This window comes from Schistocerca piceifrons, chromosome 3 (genome assembly GCF_021461385.2).
Source record: "Schistocerca piceifrons isolate TAMUIC-IGC-003096 chromosome 3, iqSchPice1.1, whole genome shotgun sequence".
Classification (NCBI taxonomy): Eukaryota; Metazoa; Arthropoda; class Insecta; order Orthoptera; family Acrididae; genus Schistocerca; species Schistocerca piceifrons.
Genome location: NC_060140.1, coordinates 578,464,903 through 578,485,491, shown reverse-complemented (window position 1 = coordinate 578,485,491; position 20,589 = coordinate 578,464,903). Strand labels below are relative to the sequence as shown.

At 43.5% G+C, this 20,589-nt stretch overlaps 1 protein-coding gene across 1 annotated transcript in view; it reads right to left on the bottom strand.

The window, feature by feature from the left end:
- The window catches only part of LOC124788239 (protein MAK16 homolog), a 69,391-nt gene that overhangs the window by 44,419 nt on the left and 4,383 nt on the right, over positions 1-20,589 (bottom strand). Inside the window, exons 3-4 of the mRNA XM_047255422.1 lie at positions 16,242-16,385; positions 15,985-16,167 (exon numbers count right to left, since the gene is read on the bottom strand). Coding sequence (XP_047111378.1) covers positions 15,985-16,167; positions 16,242-16,385 — 327 coding nt within the window. The remainder of the gene's footprint in view (positions 1-15,984; positions 16,168-16,241; positions 16,386-20,589) is intronic.

The window sequence follows — 20,589 nt, the reverse complement described above, 5'->3', positions numbered from 1 at the left end:
GGGACGAAAGAAGTTCCATTCTGATGAAGAGGTATGCCACGCAGTGCGTGAGTGGTTGCGCAGTCTACCAAAAGAATTTTTTTCTAAAGGAATTTATGCACTTTGTAAGTGCTGGAGGACTTGCATTGAGCGTGGGGGAGATTAGTTGAAAAGTGATACAGCCTTGTACCACTTCTGCACAATAACTAACATTTAAAAAAAAAAAATTAATGTTTTCAGTTGACTCACCCTCGTATAAAGCACAGCGAGTGCATGGTTATCTACAATGTGTTGTAGCTTACGCCAATGTTATTCAATCTGCACAAGCAAGATATCACGGAAACCAAGGAAAAATCTTGAAATAGAATTCAAATTCACAGGGAAAGACTACAACTTTGAGGTTTGCCAATCCCATCAGAGACAGCAAAGGGCTTGGAACACTAGCTGAACAGAATGGATAGTGTATTGAAAAAAAAGATTGTAAGATGAACAACAACAAAAGTAAACAAGAGTAGTGGGGTGCAGTCAAATTAAGCAAGGCGATGTAGAGGAAAATAAATTAGGAAATGTGAAGTATTAGAAGTAATTGAGTTTTGTTATTTGGGCAGCAAAATAAGTGACAGTAACTGAAGCATGGAGGATATAAAACACAGACTAGCAATAGCAACAAAATCATTTATAAAAAAAGTCTGTTAACAGTGAATATAAATTTACATATTAGGAGATGTCTTCTGTAGGTATCTACCCTGGTTGTAGCATTGAACAGACATGAAAAATACAAATAGTTCACACAAAAAGACAGTGGAAGCCAAGTATGAATGCTGAAGATGAGATGGGTAGGTCAGATAGCCAATGAAGAGGAACTGAACTGGGGAGAAACGAAATTCAAGGTACAACTTGACTAAAAGAAGTGATAAGTTGATAGGACAGCACCTGAGGCATCATGGTATCATCAATTTGTTAATGGAGGAAACTGGGGATGGGGATAAAAATTTTTAGAGTCTGACTAAGACTCAACTACAGTAATCAGGTTCAAATGAGTTTAGGTTGCAATAGTTGCAGAGATATGAAGAGGCTTGCACAAGATAGTTAATGTAGATAGACGCATCACACTAGTGTTCAGGCTCTAGATTACAGCAACCTTTCTTATACTTATATTTGTCTGTGAACAAGGACAGGGAAGGAATTCAAAGATCCTAGCATCTGTTTTAAGCAGTTTAGATGAACCATGGACCATCTAAATCTGGATGAATCCCACTCAAACAAGAGTGAGTCCAGTGCTTTAAACACTGTATCACCTCATATGACAAAAGATATTTTAAGGTTTCTCTGTTAAAAATGTGAAGCCTTTAAATCATCAAGGTAACATTATTTCTTTCCACCAGCACTGATAAAAAGTAATATTCTTTAGTTCAAAAAGATATGAAATTAATTTGCTATCAAAATAAATAAATACATTGTGGTTCCCACACAACACAAATTTTTGAAAAATCATTAAGAGATTCCAGTGCAGTTGCAAGAGCACAATATGAGTGTCAGACACCACAATGTTACATACACTGATGAGCCAGAACATTATGACCATTGCCCACTGCGAGATTGAATGCCACATGGTGGTGACATAGGCACATGACACGGGAAGTATATAAGCAGAGCAGAGACAAATGGGTAGATCATTCCAGTGATGATAAAAGACACCAACAGGGAAATACACTGAGCAGCTATGACGAAGGGCATGCTGTTTTGGCCTGATTCCAGAGCATGAGCATCTCTGAAATGGCAAATCTGGTTGGCTGTCACATGCTACTATCAGGGACAATTAAAGTTGAAGGATAGTGAAAGAATGCTAAGGTGACAAGGTGTAGAATGTCCAAATCCCATCACTGAACACACAGATTGTTGGAGGCTTACTTTCTCTGTCATTTACAATAGGTTGCAATTTGTGGCAGATCTGACAGAGTACAAAAGTGGTGCACATGCAAGTGTTTCTGAGAGTACTATTCACTGTATTGTTGAACATTGAACTTCACAGCACACGTCACCTACATCTTCACATGTTAACCAAATTGCAGTGGGCATGCGATCATAGAGATTTAGCCACCGTTAATGGAAATGTATCACTTGGTTGGTTGAACCATACTTCTCAAACACAATGTTGGTGGAAATGTCCAAATACACCATCATCCAGGACCCTATGTGAACAGCGCTGCATATCACGAGTCCCTTCATGCTACAGTGGTTGCAGGAGCAATGTAGTTAACTCACAGTGATGACTTGGCCAACAAATTTACTGATTTGAATTAGAGATGGGTAGTTTGCGAACGAACAGGTGCAAAGGAACGGTTCACCAAGATGAACGAAAGGACCGAGGAACGAATTCCAAGGAACTATCGGTTCATAGTTCACTTCGGTCGCGGCGGTCACTTCGGCAGTTCTCGTTCCAGCCTCGATCACGTGCTCATCTCAGTCTCGGTCTCCCTCAGCCGCATTCGTCGTTCTTCGCATGACCACCTGTCTCATTTCCACTGCCAACTGCTCCTAGTTAATTCACTCGTTTCGTTTACTGCGCTCGCCTGTTTTACATGTGTTCCAAACTGTTCTTGCACTTGGTTCTGGCTATTCAGCATCCACGACCGGTAATCAAAAAGTATTTTATAGTTACGTAAATTACATAAAAATTACGTTGTATGTAATAGGTACGTCTTTTCAGGTAACAAAAGAGCATATCAGCTCACTTCATTATATCTATGAATGGCAGAAGACATACTTATAACAAGAAAAGATTTTTTATTATTCACATTTTTTTTGGTTTCATCGACTTGATTTAGCCGCTAACTTTCAATAATTTGCTTAATTTTTAGTGTACGAAAACCTATATAAAACGATTTTTGTGTATCTTTCATATACAAAACATTACATTTAGGAAGGCTCTGATTATTTTTAAGTTTGGTTGTTTCCAATTTGCATTACCTGCTAGTTTCGTGTATTCGGGAAAAAAAAAAGTCATTTTGGCTCATTAGGAAACGCAGTGCCTCTCCATTTGAAAAGACATAGATTGACATAAAATCGTATTTACTTATTATCTCAAAAATATTTGTTCATAAGGAGCTCTCAAACCAAAAACTTTATTACTGCGAACTTAATTATTATTATTATTATTCTTTCTTTTCTCAGACGTTATGTCTGGTCAAAAATGGAAAGTGACGCGGACCTTGATCAAGCGTGACTTCCTTTTAACTGTACGGTATATGTTTACTGCATTTAGGAACTTTCGGGTAATTGAACATGTATCAATAATTACGGATTTCTGTAGTTGTATGTATAAGTTTGGATGTAGCTGTATTGCATTGATGTACTGGTGGATATTGCGTGGTATGACTCCTGTAGTTGATAGTATAACTGGTATAATGTCAACTTTATCCTGATGCCACATGTCCTTGACTTCCTCAGCCAGTTGGATGTATTTTTCCATTTTTTCTCCTGTTTTCTTTTGTATATTTGTTGTATTGGATATGGATATTTCGATTAGCTGTGTTAATTTCTTCTTTTTATTGGTGAGTATGATGTCAGGTTTGTTATGTGGTGTTGTTTTATCTGTTATAATGGTTCTGTTCCAGTATAATTTGTATTCATCATTCTCCAGTACACTTTGTGGTGCATACTTGTATGTGGGAACGTGTTTTATAAGTTTATGTTGTAAGGCAAGCTGTTGATGTATTATTTTTGCTACATTGTCATGTCTTCTGGGGTATTCTGTATTTGCTAGTATTGTACATCCGCTTCAGATGTGATCTACTGTTTCTATTTGTTGTTTGCAAAGTCTGCATTTATCTGTTGTGGTATTGGGATCTTTAATAATATGCTTGCTGTAATATCTGGTGTTTATTGTTTGATCCTGTATTGCAATCATGAATCCTTCTGTCTCACTGTATGTATTGCCTTTTCTTAGCCATGTGTTGGATGCGTCTTGATCGATGTGTAGCTGTGTTAGATACTTTTTTTTTTTTTAGGGTGCAAAACTGCTATGGTCATTAGTGTCCGGTCTGTGACTTAGGAAACGAGAAAAAACGAAAATGGAAAGCAGCAGCAATGGGAACAAAACTCAAAAAGTCGGAGAAACTAAAAGGAGAAGAAAAGCTTAAAAATCCACTACAGAAAGGGGTTGGTTGTCCCCAAAAAGAGCTTCAAATGACTGACGTCATCTCACTGGCACTAATAAACTCAAGAACGCGATCGGCCGGGTGCGTGTCATCTGCTAAAATGGAAGATATATCGGGTGACAGCTGTAGACGGGCGCGTAACGGAGTAAAATAGGGGCACTCAATTAAAAGGTGTCTTACCGTCCACAGCTGAGAGCAGTGGGGACAGAGTGGGGGAGGATCGCCGCTTAAAAGATGTCTATGGCTAAAAAGACAGTGCCCTATCCAGAGTCTAGTTAAAATTACCTCCTCCCGACGACGCGTTCAGGAGGAAGAGGTCCAAGCACAGGGAAGAGCTTCCAAGTCCCGCAATTTATTATGGGGAAGTGTCGACCAATGTGTGTGCCATAAAAGAACAACATGACGACATAAAACGCTACGTAGATCGGCGAAGGGAATCGATCGAATAGCTGGCCGAGGAAGAGAGACTGCAGCCTTGCCTGCTATATTTGCCACAGATACCAATGTGTCCTGGGAGCCAGAGGAACGCCACAGAGACACCCCCCAAATGGAGCAAGCGCAGGCAGTCCTGAATCCGGTGGACCAGAGGGTGGACAGGGTAGAGATCTTGGAGACTGATGAGAGAGCTGAGAGAATCTGAACAGATAACATACTGTATCCGCTGATGGCGGCGGATGTATTGGACAGCCTGGAGAACAGCGTAAAGCTCCGCAGTATAAACTGAACACTGGTCGGGAAGCCGAAATCGATTTGGGGTGTCGCCAACAATATAGGCACTCCCTACACCTAACGATGTTTTCGAGCCATCAGTGTAAATAAATGTGGCTTCCTTCATTTGTGCACATAGAGCAGCAAATGCCCAATGATAAACAAGTGAAGGGGTACCATCCTTGGGAAATTGACAAAGGTCACGGAGCAGGCAGATCTGGGGACGGAGCCAAGGCAGTGCTGTACCCCAAGTTGTCAAGAAGGTTTTAGGAAAGCGGAAGGAAAGAGAATGGAGCAGTTGACGGAAGTGGACTCACGGTGGTAGTAGAGAGGAAGGGCGGCCTGCATACCCTACATACAAGGAGGCGTCGAAAAAAATGTCATGGGCCGGATTAGCAGGCATGGAAGACAGATGGCTAGCATAATGACTCAGAAGGACAGCTCGCCGATTGGACAGCGGAGGTTCAGCAGTCGCAGCATAAAGGCTTTCCACAGAGCTGGTGTTAAAAGCTCCAGACACTAAACGTAATCCACAGTGGTGGATAGAGTCGAGACGCCGAAGAATAGACGGCCGAGCAGAGGAGTAAACTATGCTTCCATAGTCCAATTTCGAGTGCACTAAGGCGCGATAGAGGCGGAGAAGGACCACTCGGTCCGCTCCCCAGGAGGTACCATTCAGGACACGGAGAGTGTTGAGGGATCGCAGACAGCGAGCCGAAAGATAGGAAACGTGAGAGGACCAGCACAGTTTTCTGTGAAACATAAGACCCAAGAATTTAGCGACGTCCGAAAACGGAAGGTTGACAGGTCCTAGATGTAAGGAGGGTGGAAGAAACTCCTTACGTCACCAAAAATTAACACAAACGGTCTTACTGGGAGAAAAACGGAAGCCGGTTTCGATGCTCCAAGAGTGGAGGCGATCGAGACATCCTTGAAGACGTCGTTCAAGAAGGCTGGTCTGTTGAGAGCTGTAGTAGATCGCAAAATCGTCCACAAAGAGGGAGCCCTAGACATCAGGAAGGAGACAATCCATAATCGGATTTATGGCAATGGCAAACAGTACAACACTCAGCACAGAGCCCTGGGGTACCCCGTTTTCTTGGGAGAAAGTACGGGAGAGAGTGGTGTTCACCCGCACTCTAAATGTGCGCTCTGCCATAAATTCGCGAAGAAAAAGGGGCAGCCGGCCTCAAAAGCCCTAAGAGAACAGTGTGCGGAGGATGCTTGTCCTCCAACAGGTATCCTATGCTCTCTCCAGATCAAAAAATATTGCTACTATTTGGCATTTCCGGAGAAAATTGTTCACGATATAAGTGGAGAGAGCAACAAGATGGTCAACTGCAGAACGATGCTTTCGGAAACCGCATTGGGCAGGTGTTAAAAGACTGCAGGACTCAAGCCACCAAGCTAAACGGCAATTCACCATACGCTCCAAAACCTTACATACACTACTCGTGAGAGAAATGGGGCGATAGCTAGAGGGGAGATGTTTGTCCTTTCCAGGTTTCGGAACAGGAACGACGATAGCTTCCTGCCATCGTCTGGGAAAAGTACTGTCGGTCCAAATTCGATTATAAAGGCGAAGGAGGTAAAGCAGACTATGGTATGATAAATGCAGCAACATTTGGATATGGATACCATCCGGTCCTGGGGAGGAGGAGCGAGAAGAAGAGAGTGCATGTTGGAGTTCCCGCATGGAGAAAACAGTATTGTAGTTTTCGCGATTTTGAGAGGAGAAAGCAAGAGGTCACACTTCCGCTGCACGTTTCTTCGGGAGAAACGCTGGCGGGTAATTTGAAGAGCTCGAAATCTCAGCAAAGTGTTGACCCAATGAGTTAGAAATTGCGACGGGGTCCACTAATGTATCATGCGCGACAGTGAGCCCAGAGACTGGGGAGAAACTAGGCGCGCCTGAGAACCGTCAAATCCGACTCCAAACTTCCGAGGAGGGAGTGAATGTGTTAAATGAGCTAGTAAAGAATTTCCAGATTTCCTTCTTGCTATTGTGGATGATGCGACGGCATCGCGCTCGGAACTGCTTATAGCGGATACAGTTGTCCAAAGTAGGATGCTGGTGGGAAACGCGAAGAGCACGTTACCGCTCACGTATTGCGTCACGGCATGCCGCGTTTCACCAAGGAACTGGGGGGCGCTGGGGCAATGCGGAGGTGCGTGGTATTGAACGTTCCGCAGCTGTAAGAATAACGTCTGTAATATGTGTGACCTCATCGTCGACGTTAGGAAACTGACTGTCATCGAATGTCGCTAGAGACGAAAAAAGTGTCCAATCGGCTTGGCCAAACTTCCAGCGTCGTAGGCGCATATTTGGCTGTTGCGGCTGCAGTCTAAGGACACATGCAAAGTGGTCACTCGAGTGTGTATCATCAAGGGCGAACCATTCGAAGCACCGAGCTAGCAAAACAGTACTGTCCAAAAGGTCCAAATGAGAGAAATTTGTCGTGGAGGCAGACAAAAATGTAGGGTCCCCAGTGTTGAGGCAAACTAAATCCGCTTGGTGGAAGACGTCTAGCAATAGTGAGCCACGCGGACAAGGATGTGGAGATCCCCAAAGCGGGTGGTGGGCATTGAAGTCCCCAAACAGCAAATAGGGGGGTCGAAGCTGACCAAGAAGATGAAGGAGATCAGCTCGTGCCATTGGTGTGGACGATGGAATGTATAGAGTACAAAGAGAAAAGGTATATCCAGAAAGGGAAAGACGGACAGCGACAGCTTGGAAGGAAGTGTTTAAGGGGATTGGGTGATAATGGAGAGTATCATGGAGAAGAATCATGAGTCCTCTATGTGCTGGAGTGCCTTCAACAGAGGGGAGATCAAATCGGACAGACTGAAAATGGGGGAGAACAAAGCGGTCATGGGGACACAGCTTTGTTTCCTGAAGACAGAAGATGACCGGCGAGTAGGATCGTAAGAGGATCGACAATTCATCCCGATTGGCTCATGCCGTGGATATTCCAGTGGATAATGGACATATGGTGAACAGAAAATGGAGGAATGTGACCCAAGTTGCTGTCAACTCAGCGACTGCTCAGAGCTTGCGACCGACAGCATGGAATGGCATTCAGCCGAAAGCAGAAGATCCTGATCCATAGGTTGTTCAGGAGCAGCTGCTGCCACCAGCAATCGGCCGGTTGATCGGCCGCCAGCAGTGCGCCTCGGCGACACAGAAGACGGCCGAGGGCGATTACCGCCAGGTGGTGCTGTAGATGAGACACGCCTTGGTGGAGAAGGAGAGGAACTGAGTTTCTTACTAGCCTTCCTGGAAAAATGATGTTTAGATGAAGGAGGAACCGATGGTTGTGAAGGTGGGGTACGTAAAAAATCTTCACGAGTATGCTCTTTTTTTGAAGTCTTGGTGTCTGACTTTTGGGCTTGAGATTTAGCAGAACCCGATGAAGGGTGAGCCATAGAGTGGGCAGGCGAAAGTGTGGAAGTTGAACGGGCGATCTTCGCGCTGGCCGATCTGACGACCGTGGCACTAAAGGTAAGGTCACAAGTCTGCAAGGCCGCCTCCTTTGTTGGCAGAGGAGAGGCAAAGACAGTGCTGTATTTTCCTGTCTGAGGCACGGTGGGCTGTCGACTGGCGAATAATTTTCGAGCAGCAAAGGTCGACACCTTTTCCTTCACTCCGATTTCCTGAATGAGCTTTTCGTCTTTAAAAATGGGGCAATCTCGAGAAGAAAGCAGCGTGGTCACCCATACAGTTGATGCAACGGGGGGATGGAGGTGGACAAGCACCCTCATGGGCATCCTTGCCACACGTAATACATTTGGCCGGATTGGAACAGGACTGGCTGGTGTGATTGAACCGCTGACACCGATAGCAACGCGTAGGGTTTGGGATGTAAGGGGGAACGGAAATTATCTCATAGCCTGCTTTGATTTTCGATGGGAGTTGAACTTTGTCAAATGTCAAGAAGACAGTACGGGTTGGAATGATGTTCGTGTCAACCCTTTTCATGACTCTATGAACTGCCGTTACGCCCTGGTCAGACAGGTAGTGTTGAATTTCCTCGTCAGCCCATCCGTTGAGGGAGCATGTATAAACGACCACATGTGACGAATTTAAAGTACGGTGCGGTTCCACCCGGACAGGGAAGGTGTGTAGCAGTAAAGTACGCAGCAATTTTTGTGCCTGGAGGGCACTGACTGTTTCTAACAACAAGGTGGCATTTCGTAATCTGGAACAAGACTTTACAGGACCTGCAATTGCATCGACACCTTTCTGAACAATGAAAGGGTTGACCGTGGAGTAGTCGTGACCTTCGTCAGACCGAGAAACAACAAGGAACTGTGGCAACGATGGAAGGACTGTCTGTGGCTGAGACTCATTGAACTTACGCTTGTGAGCTGACATAGTAGAAGATGAGGAAACCATTGCGAAAGTATCCCCCATGATTACCGGCATCTCCGATGGCGCGCTCCTTCCTTGTGGGGGCCCTCTCTGAGGGCACTCCCGCCTTAGGTGATTGTTCACACCTCCTGAGAAACGGACGGAGGGACCAATCGGCACGTGTCCTACCTGTCTACCCGGGGCGGGGAATTACGCGTTACCCCGTCACCGGCTACGCATGGAAATGCGTGGGTCAGCCTTCAGACACGCACAGGGAGGAAAAAAGAGAAAGGGAAAGGAAAGAAGAGATGTCTCAAACGCCGCAGCGGAGAAAAGGGCAAAGAGAAGAGGTAAGGAAAAGAGAAGGACAAAGGAAGGACGAAGACTTGCAAGCGGAGAAAGCAAAGAATTTGTGACAGTTCCGAGCGTCCGTCTCCGGACGTAGGCACAAAACATACTCCCAGAGGGGGAGAAAGGGAAGGAAAGAGGCGGAGGTGAGGGGAGGGGGGCCAAGAGGGGGGATGGGGAAGGATGTGGAAAGGGAAGGTATGCAGCCCAGAAAGGAAGGAAGGCCACATTAGCTCGAGGTCCTGTGCTCGCTACGCACATATCCACAAAAGAGTTGTGGACCCCCTGGGGGGGATGATACGGGTGCTTGCCATGTAGTGTTTTCTTTTTCCAATTTACTTTCTTCGTATCTGTTGATGTTATGTGAGTGATTGCTTTGTGTATTTTGCTAGTTTCTGCTCGTTCTAGAAAGAATTTTCTTAAATTGTCTACCTGCCCATAATGTAGGTTTTTTATGTCGATGAATCCCCTTCCTCCTTCCTTTCTGCTTAATGTGAATCTTTCTGTTGCTGAATGTATGTGATGTATTCTATATTTGTGGCATTGTGAACGTGTAAGTGTATTGAGTGCTTCTAGGTCTGTGTTACTCCATTTCACTACTCCAAATGAGTAGGTCAATATTGGTATAGCATAAGTATTTACAGCTTTTGTCTTGTTTCTTGCTGTCAATTCTGTTTTCAGTATTTTTGTTAGTCTTTGTCTATATTTTTCTTTTAGTTCTTCTTTAATATTCGTATTATCTATTCCTATTTTTTGTCTGTATCCTAGATATTTATAGGCATCTGTTTTTTCCATTACTTCTATGGAGTCACTATGGTTATTCAATATGTAATCTTCTTGTTTAGTGTGTTTTCCCTTGACTGTGCTATTTTTCTTACATTTGTCGGTTCCAAAAGCCATATTTATATCACTGCTGAATACTTCTGTTATCTTAAGTAATTGGTTGAGTTGTTGATTGGTTGCTGCCAGTAGTTTTAGATCATCCATGTATAGCAAATGTGTGACTTTGTGTGGGTATGTTCCAGTAATATTATATCCATAATTTGGTTATAATAGAGGGAAACATTCCACATAGGAAATATATATCTAAAAACAAAGATGATGTGACTTACCAAATGAAAGTGCTGGCAGGTCGACAGACACACAAACAAACACAAACATACACACAATATTCAAGCTTTCGCAACAAACTGTTGCCTCATCAGGAAAGAGGGAAGGAGAGGGAAAGACGAAAGGATGTGGGTTTTAAGGGAGAGGGTAAGGAGTCATTCCAATCCCGGGAGCGGAAAGACTTACCTTAGGGGGAAAAAAGGACGGGTATACACTCGCACACACACACATATCCATCCACACATATACAGGGTCTGTATATGTGTGGATGGATATGTGTGTGTGTGCGAGTGTATACCCGTCCTTTTTTCCCCCTAAGGTAAGTCTTTCCGCTCCCGGGATTGGAATGACTCCTTACCCTCTCCCTTAAAACCCACATCCTTTCATCTTTCCCTCTCCTTCCCTCTTTCCTGATGAGGCAACAGTTTGTTGCGAAAGCTTGAATATTGTGTGTGTTTGTGTTTGTTTGTGTGTCTGTCGACCTGCCAGCACTTTCATTTGGTAAGTCACATCATCTTTGTTTTTAGATATATATCCATAATTTGTAATATTTAGCATGTTGGATAGTGGGTTCAGAGCAAGACAGAACCAGAAAGGACTTAAATGAGTCTCCTTGGTATATTCCACGCTTAATCTATATTGGCTGTGATGTGATATTATCTGAATTTGTTTGGATATTAAGTGTGGTTTTCCAATTTTTCATTACTATGTTTAGGAACTGTATCAATTTAGGATCTACTTTGTATATTTCCAATATCTGTAGTAATCATGAGTGGGGTACACTATCAAAAGCTTTTTGGTAATCAATGTATGCGTAGTGTAGCGACCTTTGTTTAGTTTTAGCTTGATACGTCACCTCTGTATCTATTATCAGTTGCTCTTTACATCCTCGTGCTCCTTTGCAGCAGCCTTCTTGTTCTTCATTTATAATTTTGTTCTGTGTTGTATGTGTCATTAATTTCTGTGTAATGACTGAAGTTAATATTTTGTAGATTGTTGGTAGGCATGTTAGGGGCGATATTTAGCTGGGTTTGCTGTGTCTGCTTGATCTTTAGGTTTCAGGTAGCTTATTCCATGTGTAAGTGTATCAGGGAATGTGTATGGGTCTGCAATGTAACTGTTAAATAATTTAGTTAGATGTGAATGTGTTGAGGTGAACTTCTTTAGCCAGAAATTTGCTCTTTTTCATTTCCAGGGGCTTTCCAATTGTGCGTAGAATTAATTGCTCGGGTGACTTCATGTTGCAAAATTATCACTTCAGGCATTTGTGGTATCATCTTGTATGAGTCTGCTTCTGCTTGTATCCACTGTGCGTGCCTGTTATGTTGTACCGGGTTTGACCATATGTTGCTCCAGAAGTGTTCCATGTCTGTTATGTTTGGTGGATTGTCTATTTTAATGTGTGTGTTATCTATTGTTTGGTAAAATTTCTTTTGGTTTGTGTTGAATGTTTGGTTTTGTTTCCTTCTATTTTCACTTTTTTTGTATCTTGTAAGTCATTTGGCCAATACTTGTAACTTCTGCTTCTTTTCATTTAATTGCTCTATTGCTTCTTGTTGTGAGATTTTACCTAACCTTTTTCGTTTTTTGTCTGATATTTCATTTCTTATAAATTGTGTTAGCTGTCCGATGTCTTTTCTCAGTTTTTCTATTCTGATCTGTAGCCTGTGTTGCCATGCTGGTTTTGTGGGTTTCTTCTGTGTGTTGGTTGGTTCTGATCTATGCCTAGTGTGTATATTTAGTGTAGTGAGTGCTCCTACATAAACCAGTAGTTGTAACTCTTCCATAGTTGTATTTTCATTTATTTTGTTGTGTATGATTGTGTTGATAGTTGTTATTGTTGTTTCGACTTGTGGGTTATTTGGTGGTCTATGCAAGAATGGTCTAATGTCTGTATTTGTGTCTTTGTATTCTATGTATGTCAACTGAAATTTTTCTTCTTTATCTAACATGTGTGTCACTTCATGTTCTATTTGTGCTTGTTCTAGTGGCAGTCTTAAGATTTCGTTTTCCTCTGATTGTTTAATTGATGCATGTTGTTCTTTGTTTGTTTGCTCTGGGATGTTTGAGTCCATTACTGTATTTTCTTCTTCTTCTAATTGCACAAAATTTTGTTCCAGTATTTGCTGTACTTGTTGTTTGATGTTTTCTAATTCTGACTGGGGTATCCTGTTATTTTTTATTATTACATGGATCTGATCAGCTAGTCGTCGTTCTGTTAAAAAGTTTAATTCCGGGTATCTGGTAATAAATGTTGTGTATACTTGTGATCTGTATCCAGTTGTGTCGGTTCCTAGGTTTGTTGCTTGGTAATAACAGAACATGAGGTGTCTATTAACTTCATCTGACCATCTCATCCTCTGTTTTTGTTTTCCTTCTAGGGTGGTTGCAGGAAGCATATCCTACAAAACACCTCTATTTGGATTTAAATCATTTTCCAGTTGGCTAGCAGTGTCATTACCACTGTGGGCGGGCATAGGGTTCAAGTGCCGTCCCCGACCATGACGGCGCTTGTCCGAGGCGTCTTTAGTTCTGTCCTGAAGCAAGTAATCACACTAAAAGGGGGGTTAGCCCTATTAGTGGTTCATTCTTTTCGTCGCCTTGTACGACTGGCAGAACATACCGGAGGCCTATTCTTTTCCCGGACCTCCACGGGATTTTTTATTATTATTATTATTATTATTATTATTGCTGCATTAACTTTAATAATGCAACGTAAAAACCTAATTTTTACTAAGTGTGTGACGCAAGTATGAGAAAACCACATTTTATTTTATGCTTCCATTAAGTCTCTACTTACCCTCGAACTCAGACAACGTGAAGTATATATAGGGTATAAACGATTATTGTTTACAGCGTAGCATAGCTATGTAGTGGAAGTCGAAACGAAGAATTTTATACGAGACACTTGTGGTCTATTAAGTTGGGAAACAGCCACCAACAGGTTTACAAGACTACATGAGCTATAGCCCATGCGCGTCGCGTGATACTTTCATGTTCTCTTCTCCAGCTCTCTACACATCGTCATTTTTGTTTCGCAATTGTTGCTTGCATTAGCTAGTTATTTCTTCACTGTTTAATTATTACATGTTTGTCTGTTTGTTGTATCTGCTCGTAACGGGCAGCACATCGCCCGTAATTGGCAAACGGTCTGTACTCGGGGCCGGTTTTCCGTGCGCCACCCTATATTATTTCCCTGCAATCAGCCACACAAGGCTACGGTTGGCTAAATGAGAGGTTCTGCAGAATCACAGAAATTACTTCTAAATGTGTATAAGAATTCTGTAATGAATGAACTCCAGGGGGTAGGCAAGTGCCACCTCTCGGTGCCCTTCATCCTTCAGTCACCTACACTACTAGTTTTCAGTTTTTCACAAGATCCATATACCAAGGACAAATGAACGGTGAACGAGTAAAAATGAATGGATCCCAAAAAAGAACGATCAGCAGTGAACTAGTTCCCCAAGGATGAATGAGTTTGCCCATCTCTAATTTGAATCCGATAGTCCACCAAACACTGGCCCACAATTTAGGGTACAGTAAACTCTAGATTATCCACAATAATCTATATGGGGCATTGAAAAAGAAACGAGCTGGAGTCTGGAATACGCAGACCGGTGACAAGATGGTAGTACCATGGCATGTGTAACGAGGTGTGGTTCCAACCAGAGCATGGAAGTCCACAGCCCGTCGCTAGAAGGCACACATGCATGTCACGTGACCATACAGAGCTAGCAGCAGCTTGCACCAATCACCCAACACTAGTTGCAATGCAAACAGTGACATGGAGGTGTCAACAGAAGAGCAAAGAGGTGTTGTTCGTTTTCTGACAGCGGAAGGAGGAGGAGGAACAGACATTCATCAACGAATGTCACAAGTGTACAGCGTACACTGAATGTTCCTTGCAAGAGTCAAGGCATGGCACAAGCACTTCAGGGAAGGACGGGTGTCATTAGCTGATGATGCATGGTCCGGAGCACCGCACTGCATTACTGATGACATCATCCAGCTGGTGGATGCACTCATTACCCAGGACCGCCAAGTGACACTGAAAGCCATAGCCACCGTGGTCAGATTGAGCATCAGAAGTGTTCACACCATCATGAAGGAAGGACTGCACATGTGCAAAGTGTGCGCCCAATGGATGCCCCACAGTCTTCAACCACACCAGGAGGCATGTCGAATGACCCACGCTATGCTCAGGAAGGGAATGCGCTCCTGGCACGAGTGGTGGCTTGAGCCAAGTCATGGTGTCATCACTTCGAACCAGAATCAAAACAACAAAGTCTCCAGTGGAAGCATCCAGGGTCACATCACCAAAAAAAATGGTAAGGCCATCCACACGAGTGCAGTAAATGTTACACTGATGAAGTTCTTTGACCAAGATGGACCCCACTGATTCACTTCCTGCAGCATGGGACAACAGTGAATGCCCAGCGTTACTCGCAAACCTTGACCACCCTTCACCAAGCAATCAAATCAAAATTACCAGGCAATCTCACCCGTGGGGTCATTCTGCTCCATGACAGTGCAAAGCCTCATACGGCCAACACAGTCACGGCACTCCTGCAAAAATTTCAAATGGGAGGTTCTTGATCACTCTCCATACAGTCCAGACCTCTATCCCTGTGATTACACCATTTCTTGCTCTGAGGGGCAAACAATTCACCTTGGATGACGACATCCAGCGGTACATGCGCAACTGGTTAACATGGTAGCCCCAGGAATTTTATGAGAAAGCTATTCACCGCCTTGCGGCACTGTGGGACAAGTGTCTCAACAGCCAGGGTCAATATATCTGTAATTATGCCTCTGGCTTGTTTCTTTTTGAACGCCCCTTTTACTTTAATCAGCACAGTATATGCGAAAATTTGGTACACCACAAGCCAATTTCACATCATCTTACACCACTTTGAAACAAAATACAGTCCAGCACTTGAAATGTTCGTGCAGCACATTGTTTACTGCACTAGTATTGTAACACAAGATTACTACTGCTCAACCACAACCATTCACAGGTTAAAGAAAAATTTTCAGCGGAAAAAAGAAGTGGGAGAAACGGGCCACAAATAATCTGCAAATCAAATAATTCACCTGAGGATAATCAAGAGTTTAATGTAATTGTATGGCCCGTAAGTGTACATATCTGATGCTACATAACTCCAGACACCTACCTGATCGAATCTATGCCATGCAGATCTGCTACCTTATCGAGTTCCAACACCCTGCTAAGCAGGTGGTCAAAATGTTTTGGCTCATCAGTGTATCTTCTTGTATTCCATAGGATTAACAATGACAATGAAAAATTTTATGGCTAAAAATACTTACTGTCTCCGTAAAGTCAGTTTCCTCATACGAATGAGATACTGTGTTATTTTGGTGAATCTCTGCTTACATTTCGTCCTAATGAACCCTGGCCAGTATAACAAGTTCTCTTTTATCTGATGGATTGCTTTCTCATAATTTCTTGAAAGTTTCACTTTCTCCCATGTCTTTTTTGGAAATGCTGACCTATAAGAAAACAAAACATGCTCCAATACATGAATAAACACATTAACAGTCCATTTTTAAAAAAGAATACAAACCTTTCAGCTGTTTTCATGTACAAATAGACAATTCCTTTTTCTTCTCTGACAGTTGCATACTGACTGTTGGCAAGAGGACATGCTGATCTACTGCACAAACCTGAGACGTTATACTCATTTCTGCAGAATCTCTGAGTCTTGGTACTGCAACAAATTGTAAATCATTTATAACTGAATGGAAACTATGTGTAACATCACGGATGAAGAAATAGGATAGATAACTGATGCAGATATAAAAAGTGTGGACTGCAGATATATTTTGCTAGTAGTATCCTTTCCTTTCAAAAGACAAATTAAATATCTTAAGCTGCGTCATATCTCTAGGAGGTCATAAGATTTTTTTATTTCTTTGCTACAGTATAGAAATTCTTGTTATTCATTTTCATGTAAAGCTTCACTTCCTAGAACACTGAATATAGTTTTTCCATGCCAATGTGTAATGTGTGAAGAATTTTCTGTTTCTACGTAACTTTTACTTACAATGCCTGCACCATCTTATAGGGTCTCAGGAACTCCTTTCTCCTCTAAAATGCAAGGAAAGAGTGCATAATTTCTCATACAAAATTTTTCATTGCCTGGCTAACACCAATGAAGTACTACAGTGGTTGCTATAACCTATGTCCTGAAATAATACACATTCTCCAAAGTTCATCCTGATTAGATTTCAACCACTCCATGTCCTACACACAAAAGAAAACTCTGGCCCTGTCCCCCAATGCAAAACTTGCCACATGCAGCCTTCAACATTCACCTTATTTGGGTCTGCCACAGTGTAATGCCAAATGACCTGTTTTTTGGCATACTCCAGACGTGGTGTCTGCATATGGGTAATCTTGTCTAATATGGACCACTTGAGAATCTGGGCAGAACCGCCAACTTGTCCATTGAGTAGAAACTGATACAGAAGGGGAGTGATGCCAAGAGCCTGAAAAACATTGCAAGCAGGGTATTTGACCTGTATATACTAAGCTCAATGTGGCTGAAGACGGGGAGTGGCATGATGTCACTGCACTCCAATCACTGCAGGTGTTGTCATATGTTGGCTTAGTGGTAGGCATGGTTGCCTGGCCAACTCCACAGGACAATGGGGGTTGTTTACTGTGTGTTTCCAATTTCACCAGCTGCCAGTTGTCAAAGTACAGAAGGGGCAAGATCGGGACTATATGGAGGATGATCCAGTACTTCAAATTTGAGTTTCTGGAGTGTTTCAGCAGTGTGGGCAGCAGTATGCTGAAGGGTATTGTCGTGCAACAACACAACACCTTTTGACAGCAATCTTCAGTGTTTGCTTCGAATTGCAGGCTTTAGCCTGGCAGTAAACATCTCACTGTAACATACACTGTTTATTGTTGTGAGCCTTTCCCCATAATGTTCCAGTACTGGACTTTGTGCGTCCCAAAATACGGTAAGCATCCGTTTTCCTGCAGACGGTTGGGTCTTGAACTTTTTCTTGCACGGCGAATTTGGATGTTTCCATCCCATAGTCTGCCGTTTACTCTCCGGCTCATAATGATTGATCCATGTTTTGTCATCAGTAATGATCCTGTCCAAGAAGTTGCTCCCATCATTACCATAGTGATCCAAATGCTTTTTGCAGATATCCAAGCATGTTTGTTTATGCAACTGTGTGAGTTGTTTTGGGACCCATCTTGCACACAAACTTTATGAAACCCCGATCTTTTGTGGATGATTTCATAGGTAGAAAAGTGACTAATCTGCAGACGATGTGCCAATTCATCAATAGTTAATCGTCTGTCCAAGACAATCATTTAATGTGAACGCTCAATAGTTTCTTCATTTGTGGTGATAAACGGTCGTCCGGCTCCTTCATTGTGCGTAACACTTGTGCGACCATTTCGGAATTTTTCAATCCATTTGTAGACACTCCGTTGTGGTAAAACACTGTACCGAAAGTCTTTGATGAATTTCAGCCCCTGATACACCTTCCAACCACAAAAAACGTATCACTGAACACTGCTCTTCTTTGGTGCAAATAGATAGCAGAGCAGCCATGATTAACAGCATGGCAGAGCTAACTAAACTAGCTTAGCAGCTTGAAAATTGCAAAGATAAAACAACAAATAAACAAAGCATGTGTCATCAATATAAAATGACAGTACTGCCAAAATAAACAAAAATATAACTAAATTACGGATAATAATTGACTTACCCTCGTACAATTACTGATACTGGTATTAGACAGCTATTCAAGCAGCAGTTACAGAAATAAATACCCATTTCCTCACAACATTTAACTTCAAAAGTAGGTGAAATAGCAGAAGGAAAAAGTTATTTGGACACACCCAGACATTCCTGCTATGAAAATCCATTTCAGGATGATACATTTCATGTTGCTCTGAAACATTATGTCTGGAATAAGGCTAGTGGCATATTTGTGTGTTTTGTGAAGGAACATCGTCAGCACTTGCCATAATGTATGATGGGAACAAATGTAGGTGTCAGCTGTTTTGTGTTACACAGCCAACAAGACAGCAAGCAGATGACATGTTTTGGAGTAACACATAAGGATGAAACACTGCTGTAAATAGTGATCAGAAATTTATTGTTCCTTGATTGAATCATCGCTTTTTGAACTGTGCTAGTACCTGCAAACCAAGGACAGTGTCGCAACCCACGATATGTTCGAAGAAGCAGTCAAATATTTCTCTGCTCCTGTGTTGCCACACAACTGATCTGCAAGAGCACAGTACGTGAATAAATGTTTTTAAATTAAATCAAGGGAAAACATACATGGATCAGTGTTTTTTAATTAAATCATGGGAGAAGGTAGTTGGCTCATTGTTTGTTAATACACTCCTGGAAATGGAAAAAAGAACACATTGACACCGGTGTGTCAGACCCACCATACTTGCTCCGGACACTGCGAGAGGGCTGTACAAGCAATGATCACACGCACGGCACAGCGGACACACCAGGAACCGCGGTGTTGGCCGTCGAATGGCGCTAGCTGCGCAGCATTTGTGCACCGCCGCCGTCAGTGTCAGCCAGTTTGCCGTGGCATACGGAGCTCCATCGCAGTCTTTAACACTGGTAGCATGCCGCGACAGCGTGGACGTGAACCGTATGTGCAGTTGACGGACTTTGAGCGAGGGCGTATAGTGGGCATGCGGGAGGCCGGGTGGACGTACCGCCGAATTGCTCAACACGTGGGGCGTGAGGTCTCCACAGTACATCGATGTTGTCGCCAGTGGTCGGCGGAAGGTGCACGAGCCCGTTGACCTGGGACCGGACCGCAGCGACGCACGGATGCACGCCAAGACCGTAGGATCCTACGCAGTGCCATAGGGGACCGCACCGCCACTTCCCAGCAAATTAGGGACACTGTTGCTCCTGGGGTATCGGCGAGGACCATTCGCAACCGTCTCCATGAAGCTGGGCTACGGTCCCGCACACCGTTAGGCCGTCTTCCGCTCACGCCCCAACATCGTGCAGCCCGCCTCCAGTGGTGTCGTGACAGGCGTGAATGGAGGGACGAATGGAGACGTGTCGTCTTCAGCGACGAGAGTCGCTTCTGCCTTGGTGCCAATGATGGTCGTATGCGTGTTTGGCGCCGTGCAGGTGAGCGCCACAATCAGGACTGCATACGACCGAGGCACACAGGGCCAACACCCGGCATCATGGTGTGGGGAGCGATCTCCTACACTGGCCGTACACCACTGGTGATCGTCGAGGGGACACTGAATAGTGCACGGTACATCCCAACCGTCATCGAACCCATCGTTCTACCATTCCTAGACCGGCAAGGGAACTTGCTGTTCCAACAGGACAATGCACGTCCGCATGTATCCCGTGCCACCCAACGTGCTCTAGAAGGTGTAAGTCAACTACCCTGGCCAGCAAGATCTCCGGATCTGTCCCCCATTGAGCATGTTTGGGACTGGATGAAGTGTCGTCTCACGGGGTCTGCACGTCCAGCACGAACGCTGGTCCAACTGAGGCGCCAGGTGGAAATGGCATGGCAAGCCGTTCCACAGGACTACATCCAGCATCTCTACGATCGTCTCCATGGGAGAATAGCAGCCTGCATTGCTGCGAAAGGTGGAAATACACTGTACTAGTGCCGACATTGTGCATGCTCTGTTGCCTGTGTCTATGTGCCTGTGGTTCTGTCAGTGTGATCATGTGATGTATCTGACCCCAGGAATGTGTCAATAAAGTTTCCCCTTCCTGGGACAATGAATTCACGGTGTTCTTATTTCAATTTCCAGGAGTGTATATCGAACCTGCGATTCTATCATTAACAAATATTGATCCTATTACTCACAGTGGCAGCATATGCTGCAGTTCCACATGATTCCATCCACACAAACTTTGATTCTTTAAAAGT